The sequence below is a fragment of the Talpa europaea genome, assembly GCF_964194135.1.
Source record: "Talpa europaea genome assembly, chromosome: 7".
Taxonomy (NCBI): domain Eukaryota; kingdom Metazoa; phylum Chordata; class Mammalia; order Eulipotyphla; family Talpidae; genus Talpa; species Talpa europaea.
In genome coordinates, this window is record NC_140074.1 from 85,654,980 (window position 1) to 85,681,165 (window position 26,186).

Below are 26,186 nucleotides of genomic sequence, written 5' to 3' on the forward strand. Positions count from 1 at the left end.
CATTCTCACTGGTGTAAGATGGCATCTCATTGTAGTTTTGATTTGCATTTCCCTGATTACCAGTGATGCAAAGGCAAAGATAAAGAGTTGGGACTATACCAAATTAAAGAGCTTCTGTGCAGCAAAATAGACAGTAACCAAAACAAAGCGACAAACCAAAACAAAGTGTCCTCCAGTGTGCCAGTAAATAGCCTTCTCTGCTCATGTTTTTGGGGACAGGCAGGGTTAGATCGCCCAGGGAGGTAGTGTCTTTTCTTGTAGCATTGCTTTTTTGTCACTGTTCTCTCCATAATCAGTCTGCCTGCCTCTAGATGTGCTTAGGACATTCATCCTGCATTCTGGTGCCTTCTACTTGCAGGTTGAAAATATCAGACATTCGTACTGCAAGTTAAAAATTTTTTTTTATATTACTTTCATAGTTTCTGAGAATGATAGAGCTAATGTTGATTTGTGTGAGGGATGAATTATAGATATTTTTTCTTTGTATGTGGGGGAAAAGTGAATGATAGATGAGATTAGGGAGAGATAGGGGGATAGTGGTAATAGTAATACATTCGCGGGGCTCCCTGGTGGCGCAAGGGGTTAAGCACTGCACTATGAAGCAATCTGCAGTCTCTGAAACACGAGTTCGATCCCCGGCCGGCCAAGGAGAAACCCACATGGCGAGGCAGACCTCTCCTGTCTCACCTGCTGCTCCCCTCAGCAGTGTATTTCAGTCAATCTGCCTGTTCTCTTCCCCACTCTGTCTCTGGTGGATCCTGTCACCTCCCCCCCACCCGTGTCTCTGGCCTGTACCCCAGCTCTTGTATGCATAAATAAATAAATATTTTAAAAAATAGTAATGCATTCTCTTGGTTTCAGGTTCTATCTTGACTCATCAGCTCAGGCAAACACCCCAGGGTATTTTTGGGAGATGACCATGAAGGGCTAGAACCACTAACTGTCGCTGTCCAGCTGACTGACAGATAGTACTACGCTAGGCCATATTTAAACATCAAATTAAAGGGGCAACTTTTAAGAGGGATGTTTGCAGGTTCTCCCCACTCTCTGAAAGTAGAACATTCCTTTGGTACCAAACCATAATGAGTAGTAATACCCTGCTTTTGGATAGAGCATCCAAAACCTGCACAAGATGAAGTTCAGCTGATTCAGATTTAACTAACCTTTATTGGGTGTGTACAAATTGCCAGGCATTGTGCTGGTTTTAACAGATGATGTGTCCTTTGATTCTATGACTGTTGTCTAAAGTTCGTACCAGCAAGGAAGCTGAAGTCAGGGCACTTGAAGAGCCTGAGTCATATTGAATCCAGGGAGAGCTGGGAGTTGAAAGTAGGTCTGTTTCCCAGACCCGGCTTCTTCCCTGGCACACACCACAGGAAGAGAGGGAGCTGACACTGGGGAAGTGTCCTCCAGTGTGCCAGTACTATCCTCTCACTTAATTTAGATCATATCTCCGCTTTTTCCAGGTACCCAAATTTGGAGATGCTAAGTGAGCACAAACTAGACTGCAGATCTATCTTCCTGAAGTACATGCTCGTTATTTCAGAACCTTCCTGGCTCTCAGAAGGTGCTTCCCACCCAACACATTGGATCACTCTTAAAATCTGTGGGGCACAATCTCGAACTTTTAAATATCGCACACCTTTCTTTACTTAAAAAGAAAAAAGGCTGACACTGTTGGCCCTCTTCTTTGTAGGCCTTAACTTTTAAGTGATTTTTGGTCTGGCTAATGAAGTGCTGAAGTGTAGGCCCAATCCCAGTGGTAAGAATGTGAAAATTTAATGTCATTCATTTTTCTTCCCTTGAACTAGCAGATCTCTTTTGCCTGTAAATAAAACTCACCAACTGCCCTTGCCCCCTCCAGGATCCTAAATACTAGCTGTTCTTTGCCAATAGCCTTCCGTGAGGAAAGAGATTTTCTGCTGACATTTGTGCCTGCTGAGGAGTGCCTGTGCTTCCACAGCAGGCAGTGAGCAGCCGTGGTGAGGACCATGGGGTTTGGAGCTGACATCTGGTCTGTTTACTGACTTTGCAACCTTTGGCAAGCCCCTGTTTCTGAGCCTCAGTTTCTCCATCTGTAAAATGCTGTTCCCTCGTAATCTTTTTGGCTTAGTAAAATTTTAGTGCTAAAAACTGTAGCTTGAGGAAAATCATAATTTAACCAAAGTCCTCTGATTTCTCTCTGTAAAATTTATAAATTGTACAGGTTCCTCCCTTCAAGCTTACTGCCGCGCCCCCATCCCCACTCCCCAGAAGCCCTGTTGTGCCAGGAGAGAATCTAAATCTCCGAGAGACAGACCAGAACATGACATGTATCTGGAGAGAAAGGAAGAAAGTGCTGAATGTTTTGTTTTTGTTTTTTAAGATTTGGTGCTAATTCCTGTAGTTCCAATAGCGAACAAAGCCTTCTTTGCTCTCAAGGGGCTGTCTCCTTGAGACAAGGGAGCAGCTGTATTTTCTTCATGGCTCTTATTCGTATCTGCTTATTACTGTGTTTTGCCTGTCCTTTCTCGCTAGAATATAAGCTTGTGAGAATGGGAGCCCAATGTTTTATTCATGGTTATATTTCCTCTACCCAGCATCTCAATATTCATTGAATTAATGAATGGGTAGATGACTTATTAAATGAACTACAAAAGGCACCCACGGGGCAAGTGGATACATAGTGGAGGACTCACAGGCTTGCTTTTTTTTGGGGGAAAGAGCTAGCAGTGGGGGTGTCACTTTTTTCAGAGGCAGTGAAGTCTGCAAAGTAGGAGTTAGGAGTAAAAATTGAGACCAGAAATATTCTAGGCAACAGAAAGTGCAGGAGGGTGGGAGATTGTTTCACAAAGAGCACAATGCACAGTACCAGGACAGTGGTTCCAGCTGGTGGCACTTTTGTCCCACTGGGGATATTTGTCACAACTGGGGTAAGTGCTGCTAAACATCCTACAAAACACTGGACAGCCCCCCACCCCCACCCCAAGAAGTTGTCTGGCCCCTAGTGCAGATGTTGAGAAACCCTCAGCTAAGGAATAATCACCTAGGGAGGTCTAGAGGAGGGGCTGAGGCAGGAACAAAGATGAATAACCAGGAAGGAAGAAAGGAGCAGCAGTGGGTAGCTAGTAATTTGAGAATTAAATATTATTCTCAATACAGAGAGAACTTCTAGGTACACAATGTCAAGTCACCCTCAAGTGATCCTGAACCAAGAGTTCCTTGGTTAAAGAACATGCTGTATTGAAGAATGAAGTCTTTGCCCGTCACCATGGGACTGGACATTATGAAGCTAATCGCTTGTACTGTCATTTCTCTATTTCCTTCGAGTAATAAAGGAACACGCAGGATGCCAATGAGGTTGCCCAGCATTTTCCTTCCCTTATTAAATTTAAGTGATTGCCTTTCCACATCTGACTGATGGGGCAAAACTGCCTCCGGAAGGTGCTTCAAAAAGAAATCAAGTTTCCTCTTTTTCTCTCAACCACATGCTCCATCTTGCTAATTGATTGTCCTCCAGGCAGTGTCAGGCAGTCACCATGCCTTTGTTTCCGCTGTGCTGAGAGATGGGCAGGCCTGATGCTGCAGCTTTGGGTATTACCCAACTCGGGCATGTAAGGGTGGGAGCAGCGCTTCCTTCTGCTTCCCTTTCCCAAAGACGGAACATTCACGTTCTCCAGTGAACCTGGCTTGGGCTTGCCCGGGACCTGCCAGGAGCTGAAGGTTGTTTTCTTTCTCCCACAGGAAATAATTTTCCTGGGCATGGCAGCCCTGGGTTGCCAATCCCTTGCTTTCATGAAAACTCACACGTGTGTGACAGTGGCACTATTGTTGGGCATACTGGAGTTTCCATTACAGATCCTGTGTTTATCTGCTGCGGGGAGTTTTCTATGAGAAGCATAATTTAAACTGTAAGGCATAAGAAGGGACCTGTTCAGAGAGAGAGAGAAAGAGAGAAAGAAAATTTTCTGTAATATGAGGCAACTGAGAAATGGATTGAGTTGTTGAGTGGCCACGTGTTTTGGTCAGTTTCCATGGCCAGGCCTGTGTCATCCTTTTTATTGTTCAATCTGAGAGGTTGAAATGTCTGTTGGTAGAGGGCAGTTTAGGGGGTTTTGAACTAAAAAAGAATGTCCTATTAGCAGGAATACCTCTCCCAAGAAAAACAAATGTCAAAACAAATGTCCAGGGAAACTTCCCTGGGCTGGGGTTGATGAGATGAGAAGTGAAAGGATTGGGTAGTTTCATAAATATTTAATTTCATTGAAAGTGAAGTCAAAATATAAATGAATAGCTGAAACCATTTAGAATCACCAACTGCATGCCAGGTACCACCAGAGTAAGTTCTGGATACATGCAATCCTACTTGACCCTTGCAGCAACCCTGGGGAGTATTGGAATAATTTTTTTTAAGATTGATTTATTTATGCATACAAGAACTGGGGTACAGGCCAGAGGTGTGGGGGAGTGAGAGGATTCACCAGAGACAGAGTGGGGAGCAGAACAGGCAGATTGAGTTAAAACACTGCTGAGGAGAGCAGCGGTTGAGTCAAGAGAGGTCTGCTGCACCATATGGGTAGCTCCCTGGCTGGCTGGGGATTGAACTCATGCTGCAGAGGCTGTGATAGCTTCATAGTGCTGTGCTTAACCGCTTGTGCCACCAGGGAGGCCCCTGTTAGAATAATTCTTAACACCCATTTTACCAAAAGTTTCAACCTTCGAAGAAATTGATCATGTAGAGATAAACTAATGGTGTTGGAAAAGATTGGGGGTTTGGGGAGCTGGAAAGTATTATTGCACCAGCTTTAGAGTGGTGTTTTATTCTATTTTATTCCCACGCCTAGTTTTGTTGTGGTAGTGTGCCCCTAAGTGTTTCCCCTTATTTATGTATCATCTCAAGTTTTTCTGTTTTTTAGTGTTTGTTGTTTTTTTTTTTTAAAGATTTATTTATTTATTTATTTATTTATTTATTTATTTATTTATTTATTTATTTATACAAGCACTGGGTACAGTCAGAATCACAGGAGGGCGAGAGAATTCACCAGAGCCAGAGCATCAGAACAGCCAGACAGACGAAATACACTGCTGAGGGGAGCAGTGGGCGGCAGGAGAGGTCTGCGCGCCATGTGGGACCCTCACCCCCGGGGATCGAACCGGCGCTGCAGAGGCTGCGGGCAGCTTCGCAGCCCAGCGCTCAACCTCTGCACCACCAGGGAGGCACGAGTTTTTCTGTTTTTTTAGGGAACCTCTTCCTCTTTCCTTTACAGAAGATGAACCCTAAAGGGAAGCAGTGAAAGGAAGGGGGGAAAGGGAAAGGAAATCAGGCCACAGGCAAAAGGGAAAGCCAGGACTCAAGGGAAATCTCTGCTGAGCGGGACCCAGGCTTGCCCACATTTCAGACATGCATAAGCACTACTTCTGTCAAATGAATTTAAACTTGATATCAGCACTTCCCAATCTGGTGAAGGGAGGTTAGCACAGATCATACAAAGCAGAGGATAGTGATATACATGGGCTGCCCTCTCCATCATAGCTGCCAGAGCCCACGGACCGATAGAAACATAGAGGCAAAGTTGCAAATGAGGCCATCAGGAGGAACCCCTGACTTTGGGGGGAGTGTTCAGTGCTTTTTTGGAGATCCTGAAAGTCTGTTGTTTTCCATTCCTTATACCCAGCTACTACTGGCCCATAGAGATAATTCTTGACAAAATGAAAACCAAGGAGGCCTTTCCTACCAAAGATTGGAAATATATCTTGGAAATATATCTCAGCCAAATATAGTGGCTGAGCTCAGGACAGAAGGAGTGGGTGCCTTTGCCTGGACTTTGCCTAGTTTCCTTGTTTTCTCCCCTTGAAGAGTCTCAGCAATCCATATTACACTCAGAAAATCCACCTTTTCCACTCTACATTTGGCAGTGTGACCCGATATAACCACACTGATCAACTGGAGAAAGCAGTGAGAGTTTCACTGCCAGGGACTTGACCCACCCTCTGTGGCAGTGGTTCTTAACTGGAAGAATTTTTTCCCATAGGGACATGTGGCACTGTCTGGAGACTTTGTAAATTATTGACCTTTATTTTTAAGAGCAGCGATAGGTTTACATATAGAGGTTTCCCACATATCCCCCTCCCCTCAGTTTCCCCTACTGTAAACAGTTTGTATCACTGTGGAACATTTCTTACATTGATGAGCCTATATATATATTTTAAGATTTATTTATTTATTTATACAAGAACTGGGGTACAGGCCAGAGGTGTGGGGGGGTGAGAGGATTCACTAGAGACAGAGTGGGGAACAGAACAGGCAGATTGACTGAAATACACTGCTGAGGGGAGCAGTGGGTGAGTCAGGCGAGGTCTGCTGCACCATGTGGGTAGCTCCCTGGCTGGCCGGGGATCGAACTTGTGCTGCAGTGGCTGCGGATAGCTTCATAGTGCTGTGCTTAACCCCTTGCACCTCCAGGAAGGCCCTGATGAGCCTATATTGATACTTTACTATTAACTAAAGTTGGGGTTTGCATTAGGGTTCACTCTTGGTGGTGTACTTTCTGTGACTTTTGACAATTGCAAGATGCCAGTATCCACGCTTACAGTATCACACAGAAGTTTCACTGCCCTAAAAATTGCCTGTGCTTCTGGAGACATGTTTGAGTGTTACAACTAGGCGGGTGTTGCTGGCATCTTTAAGTGGAGGCCAGAGATGCTGCCAAACATTCTATAGTGCATAGGACACCCCTCCCCCCCCACACACACAACAAAATGTCAGTAGTGGGGAGAGTGGATCCCACTGTCCAGACTCTTGCCCAAGTGATTGTGTGTGTGTGTGTTGGAGGTGGGATGAGGGTCGTGAGGAATCTGTGCTAGTGAGGAACCCGGTGTTCGGATGGTGGGAGGCCTGACTATGCAGTGGCAGAAAAGAGTCACCCAGGAGGATTTGGAAAGTCCTGAGGAGAAAATAAACTGCAACTTGAAGGCAGCATTCCAGTTGTAATCCCTACACACATTCCTTTAACTCTCACCCTCTTAAATTCAAACCCTGAGGTCTGAGTCCAATTAAAATGCCAAAATTATAATTATTGGGTTGTGCATGGTGGGGTTAGCTTAGGTTACTCTCAAATTAAATTCAGTCTCTGATCCATCTTGAACTAAAAGTCCAAGTGTTGGGTGCAGGTCCCCTGTGTTTAGGCAGTGGAGTGATTTTCTCACTGCCTCGATTTTCTTTATTGAAAAGGAAGACAGTTATTGTCCTCTGTCTCGACTTAAAGTATCTTCCTGACTTGATTTCTGTAATACATGACTCTTAGCTATTGTGAGGGCAGCATGACAAACTGTTGAAGACCTTCTTAACTAAAAACTGCCAAGAATTAGCATTTTTATACTTCTAGTAAGGCCTGGTGTGGATGCCGAGGTTTGCAGGTGAGGGTAGTAGGCTACAAGGTGACTGCTTTTAAAGACAAGACTTTTATATGGGGGAAAACAAGCTTTGTAAAAAAGTCAGTGGTTCCTGGAAACAGAGGACCTGTGCTCTGCAGCTGGGTGGTACAGCTTGCCTCAGACCCTGGACTGTTCACTGCTCCATAAATTTTGTCAACTGCGAGCAAGGACCTTATTCCCCTGATAGGCATGGAGGAGAATCCAAAAAGCAAACTCACTCCCTTGTAGAAAGTTAATATGGATAAAGAGAAATGTTCCTTTTCATAAATTACCCCCTCCACTCTCATCTTCCTAAAGGCATAAAAGCCCAAATGTAACCAGAAAAATGATCTTTTGGAAAAAGTCCATCTTTGTGGGTGCATTTTGGGCTGGAGACGGAAAAGCTTTGCAGAACAAAACGGTTCCAACTGAGTCATGTAAAACAAGTTTTATTAAAACTTTAATTATCTCCCACCTGCTGGTTCTTTGTGAAGTTCAGAGGTAAGAGGCTAATTGAGAACAGCATTTGATGTGCTTGAGCGGTGCTGAGTTCTTTCCTTTTCTTAAAAGGGATTTGTTCTTAATCAAGTTTACTTCATACTAAGTAGATCTAGACACTGAGTGCACATTTGCATTTTTGACTCTGTTTAATTAAGATCCTTTATGCATGAGGTATTTGACTTCTGTCATTTTGGGTTTGGTTTTAGAGTGTTTTCCGCTTGCTTAGTGCTAGGGAGCCTGAACTGACTGCTCCTGGGTGCTCTTTGTGAGACGGGTACATTTTATATGGCGAGCTGGGGAGAGCAAAGCATTCTGGTGCTTTGTTCCTCACTCTGAAGTATGAGAAATATCTATGGGCTCTGGAGTATGCATCACCTTAACCTTGAAACCCCAGACTCCCACCTCACTTTGCATCCTGCAACCCCTGCAGGCTAATCTGTCTGCTTCTCTGCCTTCCCACAGTCTTCTTGACTGGAATTGCAGAACCACTCTGGGTATCAGGGCTCAGAGCTCCTCAGTGTGTCCCAGCAACAGGAACTTCACCACTTATTAAGCCTTTATCATGTTCAAGATCTGGTCTTACTGCTCTGTCTCTTCATTTAATTTAAGCCCAGCGTCATGTCTCGGGCGGGTTATAGAACTGAGATTGGAACCTGTTTCCAGGTCAGAAATAAGCCTTTCACCACAAGGCTGCAGTGCTTTCTGTTCGTGTGCACTACTCTTAGAAAAATCCCAACTTTCTGGATCTTGTCTTTTTTTTTTTTTTTCCCCTTCAAAGATTTTTTTTTATTTATGCATACAAGAGCTGGGGTGTGGACCTCCCTGGTTGCTCAAGGGGTTAAGACACAACCTATGGGACCTCCCCGGTGGCGCAGCGGTTGAGCGCTGGCCTGCAAAGCTGCCCGCAGCCTCTGCAGCGCCAGTTCGATCCCCGGCTGCTCCCTGGCCACCAAAGGAGGGTCCCACATGGCGCGCAGACCTCTCCTGCCGCCCGCTGCTCCCCTCAGCAGTGTACTTCGGTCCTTCTGCCTGCTCTGCTCCCTGCTCTGGCTCTGGTGAATTTTCTCACCCCCCTGCGCTTCTGACTGTACCCAGTGCTTGTATAAATAAATAAATAAATCTTTAAAAAAAAAAAAAGACACAACCTATGAAGCTATCCGCAGCCACTGCAGCACAAGTTCTATCCCGGCCAGGGAGCAACCACATGGTGCAGCAGACCTCTCCTGACTCGCCTGCTGCTCCCCTCAGCAGTGTATTTCAGTAGATCTGCCTGTTCTGCTCCCCACTCTGTCTCTAGTGAATTCTCTCACCCCCACACCTCTGGCCTGTACCCCAGTTCCTGCATGCATAAATAAATCTTTAAAAAAGGAGTTGGGGCATAGGTCAGAAGTGCGGGGGGTTGGGGGTGGTAGTGAGAGGATTCACCAGAGACAGAGTGGGGAGCAGAACAGGCAGATCTACTGAAATATACTGCTAGGGGAGCAGCAGGTGAGACAGGAGAGGTCTGCTGTGCCATGTGGGTTAGCTCCCTGGCTGGGGATCCAACTTGTGCTGCAGTGGCTGCTGACAGTTTCATAGTGCTGAGATTTAACCCCTTGTGCCACCAGGGAGGCCCTCTTGTTTTTCTTGAGTATGGAGTTTTGAGTGGATTGGTCAGTGTCTCAGTAAATCCTACATAACTAGAAAGTCCTCTGAACATCCCTGCTGTGTTTTTTATTGTGTTTGATGGTAGCAATTGTCTGAACACCTTAGCTCACCATTGTTTTTTAAATCTTTTTTTTTAAAGATTGATTGATTGATTGATTTATATAAGCACTGGGTACAGTCAAAAGCGCGGAAGGGTGAGAGAATTCACCAGAGCCAGAGCAGGAACAGAACAGGCAGACCGATGAAACACACTGCTGAGGGGAGCAACGGGCAGCAAGGGAGGTCTGTCGCACCATGTGGGATCCTCGCCAGTGGCCGGGGATCGAACCGGCGCTACAGAGGCTGCGGGCAGCTTCACAGCCCAGTGCTCAACCCTTGTTTTTTAAAGCTTGCTGAACTTTCCCTGGTCCTGTTCTAGGATATGGATCATCTTTCATTTCTTTTACTTTTATATTAAAAACTCCGTCGGCCCAGTCTTCTGTCCTTTTCTGTAACCTAGGATGGTACCTGCACCATACCCCTTAGGTATAGGGTGAACCCAAGCTGAAGAGAAAGGAACACTAAGTGAGCACATGCTTTTGAACACCATTTATATCAGCTAGTTATCTCAGCGAGCTCTGTAATTTCAATAGTTATAGACATCTCTGTTTTATCAATGAGAGACCTGAGGTTTAGACAGGCTTAGTGTACTTGTTCTAGATTTTATGGCTCACTGATCAGACTAGAACGAAGACTCAAACGCATGCTTCTGTGACACCCAAACCTCAGTCTTGTCCATTCTGTTATCCATCCTTTCCATTGAACGGGAACTGGGTTAAATGGGGTTTTGTTTTTTCTTAGGAATAAGGAAGTAGAAAGACATGGAAATCCTTTCTTCCCCGCCCGCTCCCCACCAAGCAAAAAAAGTTCATTGTAGTAATGGGGGTTTACATACATCAAGTGAATGGGGAAACTGGGTCATGTGGCTGCCAGGAGCCTGCATTTCTGTTTAATTGGCTAGCACACACTTTTCTTTGTATTTGTTTACCTATGGCTGGTTCTAACAAAAAAAATCTTTTTTTTTTTAAACCTCTTCATTTGGAAGGAGTTGTAGGACTTTAGTAGAAGGAGAAAAGACTGAAAATACCTGGGATTTGGAAAATTCCCAAATATGTGCTGCAGAGGAAGGTGGTCTTGTTGACTTTGGTGAGAAGAGCGTGTGAATGACACGCTTCCTATGTCACAGCCACTGACTCCCACACTGTCCTGTAACTGCAGAACTTCACACACATCCTGACAGTCCTTCCTCACTGTGGCCTCTTCCCTGGGAGAGCTCTGCTCAGCCAACTAACAAGCATTTATTGGGCTCCTACTAGTTAAAAATTTGCTTGTTGTACCCAGATCGTCAGGCAAAAATATTAGGATAAATAATAGAAAGGGATCAAGACTCTCTTGCTTTTGATTTAGTTCAGGAATAAAAGCATCCAGAGGAGTGAAGCTGCTTGTTCTCTGCATTCTTTGTGTCATATATTATTTCAGGATCACTGGAAAGGATTCTTTGATCCCCTTTCTAGAACTGAAACTTTCAAATCCAGCAGTTTCCCTTCCGAGCCTTAAAAATCATTGAGTAATTGAGACTTTATTTCCTATCTACTTCTTCCCTTTCTCCTGCTGATAATGTTTTGTTTTCCTCTGGAATCCCTGGCTGTTCCTTCGCCACAGTGACTTCTGGTAGCTTAGCAACACTGATTCTCATATAGCAAAGCCTCCTGTGTACTGCTGGCCCTCCCAAGGAAAAATCATGTGAATGTGTCAGGTGTCCAGCGGAACATATCTCCTTGGACTAAATATTCTTTGGGCTTGTAAGGGCAAAGTCCTTTTAGTCCAGCCTAGATATGTTGGGACATTTTGCTTCATTTATTGATTTTGTAAAGCCAAGACAATGTTAAGAGAGCCAAGAATAATGGTGGTGAGAGTCTGTGCAAGAACGTACCCCTGCAAGGTTTCCCAACAGGAATCTAGTCTGCCTTACACTTGGGTCCCAGAGGGCTGGTTTGGCTGAGAAATCCAGCACTAGAATCAGAACGCTCCACCTCACACCAGCCTCTTTTCTGCCTTTTGTGTGATTTTGGTGCCAGAGTTTAAAATTTGGAACCTTTGTTTAAAATTTCCTAAGGGGCATCAAAAGCTGATATCACAGTCTCCAAGTGGGCACTGAACCTGTCTTTCACATGGGAAATGTGCAAAAAGAAAAAGGGCCATTTACTTCCAGAGATGAGTCATAGCTGAGAAACTGAATGGGAGGGATGGAAGCCTGAACATGGGATATGCTCTGTAGAATCTTCAACCCTTTTTAGCACCTATCTCCTGATCAGACATGTGCATCTTGTTAATACGGGCACCATCCAAGCCTTGCCGGGTCTCTGTGGCACCTGTCATCCTGATTAGAGTCTTCCTGGAACTCTTTCCCCTGTGCCAGATGATCCCACTCAGGAGACTTGGCTCAGGCTGTCTTTAAATGTTTTGAGAGAAATGGCTCTCGCCAGAGGACACACTCAGCCAGACTCTTCTTCCATACACACCTCAGTCATTCTTCCTTGTCCCAGCTGTTTATATGGGGGTGGGGACCCAAAGGCGATGATAAATGATCGCTTTTAATGCTTCGTTTTCGTTTTCTCTTTTTTCACAAGTTTCAGGTCTTTGTCAATCTGTGTAAATGCCAACACAACACGCCACATGATTTTTTGCATTTAGAGGGAAAATATTTCTACTGGTTAAGTGGAAAATTGTGCAGATGGCTTCTGGAAGACCTTCATTTTAAGCAGCTATATTTCTAAGTGAACTATTTCACTTAGAAGTCTGGACCTTCTTTCTTCACTTTGCTATGATTTACATTCACTGAGTGGAACTGGTTTTGATCATTGGGACCCAGTTGGTTCCAGGGCTCTGGTCTCTTCTTTGTGCCTCATCCAACATCTGGATTGACACATGACATACAACTCTGCTCCATCACCTCCGGCTCCAAAAAATACAAAGGGGTATCAGGCTGGGATGCGTCTTGTCCTGGCCAGGATCTGGCAGAGCATGGCTCTGGGAGAGGCCTTGCTCCAGGAAGGAGAGGAGAACAAACCTGCAAGGCCTAAGGGCCTAAGTCTCTGCTAACACTTCCTTTTCATTGTGTCTAAGAAATCATGAGTGTGAGATTGGGGGCAGGGAAGGGGGGGGGCTGAATCAAATATGAGAGTAAAGAAACCATCTTTTTTTTTTTTAAGATTGATTTATTTATGCATATAAGAGCTGGGGTACAGGTCAGAGATGCAGGGGAGGAGAGAATCCACCAGACAGAGTGGAGAACAGAACAGGCAGACTGACTGAAATACACTGCCAAGGGGAGCAGCGGGTGAGACAGGAGAGGTCTGCTGTGCCTTGTGGGTTTCTCCCCGGCCGGCTGGGGATCAAACTCATGCTGCAGAGACTGTGGATTGCTTCATAGTGCAGTGCTTAACCCCTTGCGCCACCAAGGTGGCCCTAAAGAAACCATCTTTTTGACCTTTGGTTCCTGACATTCTAGATAGGTGATTGGAGTATAGCTGCTTAAGTATTGTTCGCTTTCTAGAAAACCTGCCTTCACAGGGCTTCTAGAGGCGATAAATCCCTGGGGATCAGATGGCAGCTCAAGGGGCCATTCCTCTCTTTTCTGGTATCTGGACCTTTGTAGTCCCCACTCAGGACACTGCACACTACATTTCCTTCTGATCTAGGTGACTAGAAAACCAAATGAGGACCGCAGGTTTTTTTTTTTTTTTTTTTTTTTTTTAAGAAAGAGGGAGAGATAGAGAGGTGTTCCCACACTCTCCTCCCCAGCCAGTCCCCCTCCTGTGACCACTAGATTCCAGTGCCCCAGGTAGGCTTGCCAGCTAGGCTTCCAGTGCCAGCTAGGCTTGCAGAACTTGCTTTTGTGAGCCTTGATTTTTCTCTGCTCCTTGCCGACCACACCCTACCTCACCCTCCTCAGTAAGTGAGTCTCTTTTAAGACATGCTCATCACACTGACAAGGCCACGGTCTCTCGGTCTTGCTGCCTCTGTTCTGCACTTTGAACTCAACGTGACAGTCGCCCCTGAAATCTTTACGAAGTGAGTCTTTCTCTGTGCTTTTGGCTGTGGCTGTTTCTGGTTCTGCCAGTGTTGTGCCCACTTTCCAGTGGGATTCAGAGGGTCTCCTCAAGGGTGATCTTTTGAGAGGAGTTTTCCATTTCTTAGCCCAGGATGTTTATGGCCAGCTTTTTTCTTTCTTTCGCCTGAGGTCCTGAAGGTGCTGGAGGAGGAGTTTAGAGCTGTGGATGTAATGGAAATTTGAGGCGCAAGCTGGTTGAGCTCCAAGAACAAAGACTACTTTTACAACAGCCAGCCAGCAGCTTCTGCCTGGGGGTGGGGTCTCTGGGGGAGCTGAGCAGAGGCCTAGCTCCTAAGCCGCTGGTGTTTCCATGTCTGAGAAATTGAGATTTAGTGAGAGTCAGCTTCTTTTATCCAAATCTGCTTTCTTCTGCCTCCAGTCTTTACCTTTCTGGCCTCTTCAGTATGGTTCTTGCATGTGTTGGTATGAAAAAAGAAGGATTGTGAAGGAAAGATAGAAAAAAAATCTTTTTTCCATTTAAAAATGGGGAAACTTAAATTCTATGAGTTGATGGATCAGATACAGAGAGGAAGAAGAGACTGGGCCAGCTGCTTATAGATCTTTCTTTTATCCCACTCTTCCTCAGGAGAGACAGGATCACCCACCCACGAGTTTTCTCCTCGTGCTCCGTGGCTGAGCCTTGGGGGACCCTCTTGGCTTCGGTTGGTCTTGAGATCATGCCTGTCCAGGCAGAGTCAAGCTCATCTTCCTTACATTCTCTTGGGTTCTGCAGGCTCTGTTCTCCATGAAATTAAAATTTTGTCAGCCTAGTTCTCTGCTTTATATCACCTCTTCGGAGGCAGCTTGCTGCTTACCTCCTCAGCATCCTCAGCTATTGACCGTCAACCTTGCCTTAAACAGCTTCCCTCAGTATCTTCTAGATCCTCAAGGCTTGTAGCTTCCTTTCCCAGAATTGCCTCCACCATACTACCTGTTCCTTAAGGCAGTACACTTGTCAGACATTCTCTTCTCAGTTCTGCAACCTTTACCTACTTGAGGTTTGACATTTGAAGATTTTACAGTTTTAATCCAGAGCCTCTTAGAGACTGTAAATGTATTATGATTACTTGTAAACATCAGTCCGGGTTCCTCACTATAAATATCAGCCACAGATGAATTTGAGCAGGTAGAAAGGTGCTGCTTGTGGGGTGAGCAGAGAGGAGGGGCCATCTGCCTCCAAGCAGTCCCAGCCCATAGAAGCCTCAGCAAGAGCAGTCTCTCATCGGCCTCCCCGGTGGCGCAGCGGTTGAGCGCTGGGTTGCCAAGCTGTCCGCAGCCTCTGCAGCGCTGGTTCGATCCCCGGCTGTCCCACATGGCGCGCAGACCTCTCCTGCCGCCCGCTGCTCCCCTCAGCAGTGTACTTCGGTCCTTCTGCCTGCTCTGCTTCCCGCTCTGGCTCTGGTGAATTCTCTCACCCTCCCACCCTTCTGACTGTACCCAGTGCTTGTATAAATAAATAAATCTTAAAAAAAAATAAAATAAAAGTGTTATTGTGTGGGGGGGGGAAGAACAGTCTCTCATCCTATAAAAAGTGGGTGTGTATGTCCATGAGTGTGATTCAGAAACCATTGTCTCCTAGCAGTAACAAGCTTTTCTGTGTTTTCTTCTTGGGAAGTGGTGTGGTGTGTAGGAAGAATGTAGGCTTTTTGGTGTTAGAGCCACTTTTCATTCTAGTCACATTCAGTGGCCCTGGTTCCTTAAAAAAATGTTACTCTCTGAACCTCAATTTTCTCATGGATAAACTTGGGGATGATGATGATGCCCACTTGCATGGCTGTTGCGGGATTACATTAGATTATGTGTGTGAGACAGGACAGTGTGAAGTATACACTTAATAAGAGGTAAAGAGTTTGCTGTAGTTAGAGAAGAGAGTGAGGCAGTGGAAACATCTGGGGGTGACCAGCCATGGGGAGTGATTTACCTCCAGGAAATACTTGCCATAGCCGGCTAGGTAGAAACCTTGGTGTCTAGCCTGGCCTAAGGTTTTCACTTTGCTTGTTGAAGTGAAATGAAATACAAACCACTTTGTGCCTTACCTTGCACGACGTTCGTTCACTCAGCACATATTTCACTTGTAACTGTATTTTCCTTGCACCTGAAAAGGTACTGAGGAAAAAGTTGAACAAAATAACCCCCATTTACAGCTTAGTCAGTTTAGACAAAACAGAAAAACAATCATGACTGTGCTAGTGAGTGATAATTGCTATTAAATGAGCTCACATAGGTGAAGTGCTTCACTGGCTACGAGCCATCTTTCTAAGCGTAGACCCCAGTGTAAGAGGGTGTCTGGAGGCAGAGGACAGAGAGGGAGACCTAGGAGAGAGACTTGGAAGAACAGGTGATGATCAGTCTAAGTCTTAAGGAAGAATAGGGGTTTAGGGTGCGCAGTGTGAAGATTGGGGAGCGTTAAGCAGCCAGTGGTGGGAGGGTACTCTAGGCGACTGTAACTGCTAAAGCAGAGGGTTGTGTGATACATGAGGGGACTGACCATCTTGGCTTGTCTTGCTAAGGAGTTTGGTCTTTATCCTCAGGGTGATAGAAAGCAATAGAAGGATGTAAAACGGAGACTTTTGGTTTTGGTTGAGGACAGACTCGGGAGCCCGGCTGAAAATTCAGGAGGCAGATGTGGTAACATGGATCTGAACTCCAGCTGAGGCCTTTGGCTTGGAAAGGAGAGGAGTAGGTTCAGGAGCTATCTAGAAAGTGACTGAGTAGAAGGGAGGACGAAAGAAGAGCACGGGAGGACTCTTGTTTCCTGGCTTAGGAACCTGGTTGGAGGGTGATTGGCAGCTTTCACTGAGACCCGATATGGCACAGAAAGAAAGGAGGGAGACCTTCACTCATGGAAGGGTGGACATGCCTAGAAGGAATGTGAACATACCATGTGTTCATGCTACAATTCTCCATTACCTACCCCTCAATGGAAGAACAAATGTTTGTTAGTGGTATGGGTTGGTTTTTGGTTTTCTGGTTTTGGGTTTTTGTTGTTGTTGTTGTTGGCATTTTGAAGGAAATAATATGATAAAATGCACAGATCTTCAGTGTGTTTGGACAATGTTATGTAAATATCATTCAGAACATTTCCATTTCCCTAGAAATTTCCCTCAGTCAACTCTTTTACCTCTCCTCCTACCCCCCATCATCTGTGGCCTTCTGTCCCTGTAATTCAGTTTTCCCCTGTTCTGAAACATGGGGAGTCATACAGTATGCATAATATTTAATATCTGTAAGGTTCATTCACACTTTCATGTGTATCATCAGTAGTTTTTTTATTGCTGAAAAGTATTCCACTGAATCAATGTATCACCATTTCGCCAGTTTTTCTGTTGAGGAGGTGTGAGTTGTTTCCAGTTGGGGCTGCTATAAACATTGTACAGTTCTTTTTATGGAATTTTTTCATTGCCCTTAGGGAAATACCTGTGAGTAGAAATGTGGGGTAATAGGATAAATGTAGTTTACATTTATAAAAATTCTTAGAAGTGGCTGTACCAGTTTATATGCCCATCAGCAATGTATTAGAATTCTGATTGTTCCAATTTCTCACCAGCATTTGGTGTTGTCAGTCTTTATTTTGCTATTCTGGTGGCTGTGAAGTGGGTTTAATTTGCATTTATTTCCCTTAAGATGGTTGATATTGAACACCTTTTGATATGATTTGATACTGGCCATCCACCTGTCTACCTTTGAAGTGTCTCTTCAAATTTTTAACTGCTTTTATTGTGTTGTTTATCCTTTTTATTATTGATTCATAAGAGTTCTGATAGATCTGGGAAGGAGTCCTTGGTCAAATGTGTATTTGCATAAATTTTGGGCTTTAATACCATCCTGAGTAAGGTGTACTAAGTATTAGAGGTATTTCAGGAAATTATCAGGTAAAAGATGATTTTGTTATTATAATCATTTATTTCTGTTGTTGACAGAGAGTGTGGGGCACTGTTGCTAACTCTTGGTCTAGGTGATCTTGGAGCTGAGTGGTGCCACACAGCATAGGCATGTGAGAGACTATATGTTAGAATTCTGTTCCTTAGTGGTGCCAGGGAAAGTCCTTCCTGTCTATTGAAGAAACAGTATTAGAATCTTTCCACTATAGTGTTCCTTTGCCTTATTTTAAAATGCAGTGGTATCTCCCAAGCTTCCAAATTCTGTAATGTACCCTCTTTTTTTTCCCCAAGATTAAATGATTATTAAAAAAGCGTACCACACTGTATTTAAATCAACATTCTCTCCCATAATTCTGTGCATCTGGGACTATAGAAATGTCACTGTCCCTGTCCCACATCTTCAAATTAACATTCTTAGGTCACAACAATAAGTCTTCCCAAAGGGGACTTTCCAGAAAAACAAGCTATTTCCTCGACTCATATTTCCCTCTTTTTGTAGCATACACCAGCAATCTATCCAAGAAGTATATATTGGGGAGTAAGGAGGGCACCCACCAGCAAGCCCACAGTTGTTGACAGCCATAAGATTAGAGACAAGCACAAAGGGATAGGTCAACATACTGGCAAAAAATCCTGTGACAGCTTGGGAATAACTCTTCATTTCATTCATGGTAGAAACCCCACTGTCCAGTGCATAGGTATTGATGAGGTAGGCCAGTGAGCTACAGAGCCACAAAGAAATGATGTCACCTAGGAGGCGAGGAATAAGACCCACAAAAAATCCTAGGATGTCCTCTTCCTGATAGATGGTTGCAATGGAGTCACAAAGTCCACAGTACTTGGATTCACTGCCAATGAATTGTACCATAGATCTCAGAGTGATAACATGGAAGGGATGTGTGATGAGGGTAGCAGCAGAACGGGCCATTATCTCTCGAGTTGTCTCCTTGATAACTCAGTCAAAACAAAATGAAACTTCTTTCTGTGCATTTCCAGGTCCTAACTCCTCATTCTTATCACACTCCTGGTAATGCTGTAAAACTTTACCATGGACCACAGTTCCAAGGACTCCTGAACACAGTCTTGGAGTTAAGCCTGTGAACAACCCACGCTTCCCTTCGATGCTCGCAATGTGCTGAGCATAACCAAAGAGCCCAGGAAGCTGACATACTTGCCGCCCAAAAATATTTAGCCTATTGTTGGAGGCAGAGGCTCATAACCCACCTGGATGAGCAGCTTCACGTACATGAGCGGCTGGGACAGGGTGGTGAGACTGGAGCCCAGGAGCACCTGACTGGCCGCGTAAGCCATGATGGCAACCGCGGATGGACCCTCTTTTCTTTTTTTTTTTTTTTAAAGATTTATTTATTTATACAAGCACCGGGTACAGTCAGAAGCACGGGAGGGTGAGAGAATTCACCAGAGCCAGAGCGGGATGCAGAACAGACAGAATAATGAAATACACTGCTGAGGGGAGCAGCGGGCGGCAGGAGAGGTCTGCGCGCCATGTGGGACCCTCGCCCGGTGGCCGGGGATCGAACCTGCGATGCAGAGGCTGCGAGCAGCTTCACAACCCAGCGCTCAACCACTGCGCCACTGGAGAGGCCCTGTGATGTACCCTCTTGTCCAGCCACAGCAGTTCTCAGCAAGTAGCATTTCATCTATGTCACCATACCCTTACTCTCCTCCCAGTTTCTTTTGCAGCAGATCCCAGCTGTCCTCATTTCCATCATAAATGCTTTAGTATGTATTTCTAAAAGATAAGGAATCTTTAAAAACACATTCACAACTAAAACACCATTATCACTCTTTAAAGTAATCACTTCTTTACAGTATTTTGCTTTTTTTTTAAAGATTTATTTTTATTTACACAGTAGTTGGGGTACAGGCTAGAGGCGCCAGAGGGTGAGAGGATTCACCAGAGACAGAGTGGGGAGCACAATAGGCAGACAGACAGAAAGCACTGCTGAGGGGAGCAGCAGGTATGACAGGAGAGGTCTGCCACGCCATGTGGGAATCACCCTGGCCGGCCGGGAATCGAACACGCGCTGCGGAATCAAACCCACGCTGTAGAGGCTGCGGACAGCTTCATAGTGCTGTGCTCAACCCGCTCTGCCACCAGGGAGGCCGTATAGTACTTTGCTTTTTACTGTTTGTTTGAAAGACTTGGTTTTAAATTTGATCATCCCTGATGGAGGATGGGCTCACTCCCTTTTGTCCTACTGACTCTCCTGAATTTGTATGTTGTTTCTTTTTTTCTTTTTTAAGATTTATTTATTTATACAAGAACCGGGGTACAGGCCAGATGCGCAGGAAGGTGAGAGGATTCATCAGAGACAGAGTGGGGAACAGAACAGGCAGATCGACTGAAGTACACTGCTGAGGGGAGCAGCAGTCAAGTCAGGAGAGGTCTGCTTTGCCATGAGGGTTGGTCCCTGGCCAGCTGAGGATTGAACTCATGCTGCAGAGGCTGCAGACCACTTCATAGTTGGTGCTTAACCCCTTGCGCCACCAGGGAGGCCCCCTGTATGTTGTTTCTTTGACTCATCTGTTCTTAGGGCACTCTCCCATTTCCTATCAGCCAGTCAGCTGTCTGCTTCCCCTTCACATCTTTTTCCCTTAAAACCTTTATGCTCCAGCTTGACAGACATTAAGAGAAGCATGTAAGACATAAAGGGACGAGTGAGTGCATTATTTTAAAGTGAGTGCCCCTATAACTGCATCTAAGTCTGGAAACAAACCTTTGTTAGGCTCCAGGAGTGCTTCTTCCCTGGCAACCCCCTCCTCTCTTTCAAAGGGAACCATTACTAGACTTTTGTGGCTATCATTCCCTGGTCTCCCTCTTGAATTTTCAACTTAAGCCTGTTCAAAAATATAATGGTTTAGTTTTGCCTGCTTGGGGCCTTTTTATAAATAGAGTTACATATTAATCTTAAAATGAAGTCAGATTTGTGAGACTTTTCATTTAAGGTTGGTGTTTTGTGCCATGAGAAGAAACCTTTCACCCTACCCCAGACTTGTCCAACGTTTTTTTGGTTTTTTTTTTTTTTTCATTCACCTTCTGTTATCTTTTATAAGCTTTATTGCTCTGCCTTTCTTATGTCAGACCCCTTTTCACTTTTCAGATCAGTTTTCTATCTCACTTTTCCCAGGAAGACATTCCCCAGCTATTCAGTCTCTAGCTGATGGCTCTTTGTTCCAGCTCCTCCCTCCAGTGCATAAAGCTTTCTTGTTGTTTAGAGTACACCAGGGCTCAGGCTACCTGGCATAGAGGAAGCAGAAAGGAAAAGGGAAATCCCCAGATATCTGAGCACCATATATCTCAGAGGTGTGATCAGCCTCTGGAAGGTCTGGTCCAGACTGTGGGATTTGAAGAGGAGGGCCTCATTTCAGGATGTCACATCCCATTGTCAACCAAAAACCCTACTTAGTTTCCAATTAGAAATATTTGCCCTTCACAAATGACTAATTTTTTTTTTTTGCCAAAAGGATGCTTGGCTCCAAAATATGTCTAAGGAATCTGACCAACAGATCCCCAGCTCTGCCCCCTTGACGGGGTGGGGGGGGATAAGAGGGGTGGGGGGATTCCTTTTCCTCTTTGCCCTACTTCTTCCTCCCATTAGTAGAGGTCTTTGGGCATGCCAGCTCACGGCCACTTACAGAGCCTGTGGGCATCTCTATTTTGAGTCTGATTGTTTGGTTTTAATCTGAAAAATAAACACTTATTTTGAATTTTTCTCCTTGACCTATCTGAGCTAGGTTCAAGTAGTCTTTTTTTAACTCTACCACATGTGAATTACAGGAAATGCTCTCCTATTGGGGAAATGGGTCGTTTCCAAGATTTTCCTCTCCAGGAAAAGTATAACTTATTGGTTTACTAAGAAAGACTCGAACAGGCAACAAAGACGCTTTTATTAAGACATTTTCTCCTTTTATGTGCCCCTAATCATAATCTTATCATAAACCTCAGCCCTGGTAGTAAATCCAAAGTTTATTTAATTAAATTCTTTCATTTCACACATGAAGATATAAAGAAACACTCCCTTCCCCCAAGTGCTCAAGGCTGTATGTTGTCTGCAGAGACCAGGATTTGGAATTATGCCCTGAATGATGATAAGACCATTCCACCCTCCCGTCAAAAAAAAAAAAAACAACAACAAAAACAAACCAACAACAACAACAACAAAAAAAAAAAAATCACTGTTCTCTCACTACTGTTTTATTTTTTTTTTTTTTTTGCCCTTAAATGAAACCTCACCCTTGAATTTGGTGCATCAGAAGATTTGCTTGTAATAAAAGTAGAATTTCCATTCTTAAGCAAACAAAATATATCTACTTGAAAGATGACTTGGTCTCAATGTCATTTTGCTCATCATTTTTTTCTTGGATCAAAACAGTGCTTCACCACAGTGGTCATTGTGGTTGAATTCCATACCTGTGAGAGAAGCTTCCGGAAACCTTTGGCTTGAAATACACACACTTAGCCAAATTCTTCTGAACCATCTTTTTGTTGACCCCTGCTGTGGGCCAAGAAGAGGCAATTGCAGAAAACGTCTCCCTGTTAGCTCTTTTCTAAGATGTAACCTCCCAAGACGGGGGAAGGGTGATGTCCAACAAACTGCTGGGGAATCACATGTGGTTTCCGAGTTGGATGTCTCCTGCTCTTCAACCAGTCATATCCCTCGGTGGTTTCTGGCGAGACCTCAGGGTCCATGGATCCAAAAGCAAACTGATTCTCCAACCTCTACCTATTTTTCTTCCACTTTGCTCTCTCCTCCTCCCCCTCTAACCATCCAGTCTTTCATTTATTCATTAATTCAACAAATATTTGAGATTTTAACTGGTCCTACTTGCTTTCTTAGGCTCTGGTTAATTATGACAGAGTATCACATTGACTCACTCCCTGTGTCACAAACCTTGGCATTGGTCAACTCCTTTCCCCCATTCTCTGAATCTCATTAGGTCAGAGTACAATTTTTTCAAAGTCCACTGACCTCCAGCATCTTCACCTCCTCTACATGACTGCTAAGACCATCATCATTTTTCCACACCAGTTGTTCATGTCTCTGCCCTACACACATACCTTCATTGTCAGTGCTTTGAAACCAAAACCCTTTGAAGTGGATCTTAAGGTCTCTCACCACAAAACCCCATCTAGCCTCCTGTCGTCATCTCCTACACACTCATCTTGGCACAACACTCTGACCTGACCTGCTGCAAAAATCCTCCAGCTGTCACCCACTGTCACACCTTTAAGCCTTTGTATATGCTGGTTCCTCCTATAGATGCCCCTTACTTCTCTAGTCAATCTAATGAAGTTGTTCTCAAAAGTAAGCTATAGTGTACGCTATCCCTTCCAGATGTCACCTACTCTAAGAAACCTCCCCTCCAATGTGCAGTTAGCATTTGGCCCTACAGATCTCTGTTATGGCATCCCTCACCTGTATTATAGTTGGTTCTTCACTTGCTGTCTTCCCCACCTGCCCTCAGAATATATCCCCAGTGAGAAGACCAGGTTTTCTAGGTCTGGCCTCATTATCAATAGTTTGTTTCAATGATGTCACTAATGAGAATTATACTGATCACCCACATAGCTCTAGGCCCATCTGTCTCCCATTCTTCCCCGGCCTCCTCAACAGGAGGCTTTATATTGCACAGTGAAAAACTTGCAGTTCCCCAAATGTGTTGGTCTCTACCTTGTTTCTTGCTCTGTCTTGGATCCCTTACCCCATCCTATACATGGCTTGCCTGATAAAACCCAGTTTATTCTTAAGATCAGCTCAGATGTCGCTTCTTTCCCCTTTATTTGCCCTACCTTGTAACAAGAATGAATGATAAAAATAGCTAATGCTTATTTGACTCTAATGGTAAGCCCCAGACACTATCCTAAACACTATCCTATCCTAAACATTTGCTTGACACAAAGTAAGTGTTCAGTCAAAGATAGCTAATATTATTTTGATTTTTAGTAATAATTTGCATTTTTAATTACATTGTTGGTATGTTGTTTTCAAAATTATTCGTTTTCACACCATTTATGTCTTTTGTTCCAGCTGATTTATTTACTCATTTGGAGCCGATTCTGGTTCTCTCATGTAGGAGTCTGTCTGCAGTAAAAACTGATTACTTTGTGATGAAGGGATTGTGCTTGACAGCAGAGAACTCTCATGTAGCAGAAAAACATGATTCTGTTTTAGGAGTGAGTGTTGGAGAATTAAAAGACGCTAGGAAGTGTTCATCCTTGTTAGATCTGTTTGCTTAATTTTTCCTCCTTCCCTCTTTGTTGTCTTGCATAAAGAATAAGCTCCCCTTGTTCTTCCCCAGGGAAATGGTTTAAATGGAGGTTTAAATATTTTTTTTGAAGAACTGGGGTACAGGCCAAAGGTGTGGGAGGGTGGGGTGAGAGGATTCACCATAGATAGAGTGGAAAACAGAACAGGCAGATCGAGTGAAACACACTGCTGAGGGGAGCAGTGGGCGAGTCAAGAGAGGTCTGCTGCACCATGTGGGTAGCTTCCTGGCCAGGGCTTGAACTCCTGCTGCAGTGGCTTCAGATAACATCTTAACCCCTTGCACCACCAGGGAGGCCCCTTAAATATTTTTCTTTGATTAACTGTGGAAGGATTTTTTTTTTTCTTTGATGGACGTAGGCAATTTCCTAAAAACTCACTGGATATTATCATAATTATGAATATGAACAAAACTTACAAAACTTCATTGCCTCCATATCTTCTGGCATAGGAGCTAAGGAGGTCTCAGGTAAACTAAAGGAGGTTCCAGTAAGAGGCTGATGTTCCCCAATGTGTAATATCAGAGGTGATAGATTCTTTCTGCAAAAATCATTGATTTGGGCTTTTGTGTTAATCTAGAAAACAGAACCAATAGGAAATGAGGATGGATGGATGCATGATAAGAATTTGACTTATGAAGTTAAGGAGTCTAATCTGCAGCTGACAAGTTGAAGATCCAGAATAGCTCATGGTGTGATTTCCCATCAGGATCCGGATCCAAAAGCAGGAGAAACCCAATGTCCCAGCTTAAAGACAGGAATACAGAGTGAATTCTTTCTAACTTAGCCTTTTGTTCTGTTTATGTCAACAGATTGGGTGAGGCCTACCCACATCAGGGAGGGCATTGTGCTTTACTTGGCCTCACATGTTCTTCTCCAGCAACACCCTCACAGACATACCCAGAATGTTGAACCAGATATCTGGGTACCCTGTGGCTTAGTCAAGTTCACACATAAAATGAATGATCACTCATACTCGCCGCCTATCTTTCTTTAAAATGTGGTTCTGTGTTCTGGGTATACACCTGGCTGGCAGCTTGGCTGAAATACTGGCACTTGATACTGGAACTCCCCATTTCATCTCAGGTTCTTCCTTTTATAACTGGTATCACTTCAGGCCCTCTTTGTTCTGTCTCAGAACCACAGTCTTAGTATTTTTTTTTTGCTACAGTAGCACACATGGCACATGAAATACCATGCATAACATACTTCTATGGGCATGTCCAAATTTTGACAATTCCTCCCTCCATGTTCCCGAGAAATACCGCAAATAGCACCACAGATGCCTTGTGACATGTTATTCATGAAGGCATTTTACAAGCTTGGGGGTAACTTTTAAGTATTCATCACAATGAGGCATAGCTAGATTGGGATGGATAAAATATGTAATTCCCAGTTAGCTAGCATAATTCAACTTTTTCCACTCAAGGAGCTTATCAAAAAACAAAAACAAAAAAATGGAAAACATGTGCCATGATTTCTATTTGAAAAAGAAATGACTTTCAAACTTCTCTTTAGGTAATAATAGTAATGAACTACATGTTTATCTCATCATCGAGGTAATCCTAATGTTTTTGCTTAGGGATGCCTGTCTACACTCTTGTACCTGTACATACTTGTTTAATGGTGGCTATAAACATTGCTCCAGAATAAGAGCTGTGAAGATCACTGTGCTTGTAATCGAAGCGTGTAGCTCTGAAAGTGTGGGTGATTCCAAACTGTTAGCTCAGAGGAAAAGACTATGAGGATAGGAGACCTCATTCCTCTGCCCCTTCCTATTCCATGCATGCTATTCCTGTAGGCCTCCTAACTCTTTACCAGACTGTATAAGCGAGGCCACTAATGCTTGCCTGTGAATCTTCCTATTGCTAATACATGGCAGAACTAGCACCTTGCTGAGTGAATTTTTCTTTTTGTTTCCCTAGTCTGTTACCTACATTCCCAAGTTGGAGAATTGGAATTAGGAAGTGATTCAGGAGCTGATAGAAACCAAAAGAATTCTAATAGAGGTGTAGAATAGGGTTTCTCAACCTTGGTATTAGTGATATTTGGAACCAGGTATTTTTTGTTATGGATATAATATTTAGCAGTATCTGTACCTTCTGCCATTACATGCCCATAACACCTATTCTCCCTCCTTGTGACAACCTAAAATGTCTCCATACATTGGCAGATGTCCCCTGGGAAGCAAAATCACCCCTGGTTGAGAGTCACCAACTTAAAACCACATGGTGCCAGGCACCATCACTTTCTCCTTGAAAAACCAGCTTCCCAGAGGCTTCCTACATGCTGCCTTTGACACTGGGACAGCAGGTTGACAGTG

The 26,186-nt window shown here is 44.2% G+C and overlaps 2 protein-coding genes across 2 annotated transcripts in view; one reads left to right on the forward strand and one right to left on the reverse strand.

The window, feature by feature from the left end:
• The window catches only part of NXN (nucleoredoxin), a gene marked incomplete at both ends in the record, with an annotated part of 149,922 nt that overhangs the window by 69,637 nt on the left and 54,099 nt on the right, over positions 1-26,186 (forward strand). The gene's annotated exons all lie outside the window — the stretch shown is intronic.
• On the reverse strand, positions 17,975-18,885 carry LOC311172872 (mitochondrial carrier homolog 2-like; the record flags this gene model as incomplete). Its single annotated transcript, XM_084236411.1, is given in 3 exon segments — positions 17,975-18,529; positions 18,533-18,765; positions 18,768-18,885. Coding segments are annotated over 3 exon segments (906 nt in total).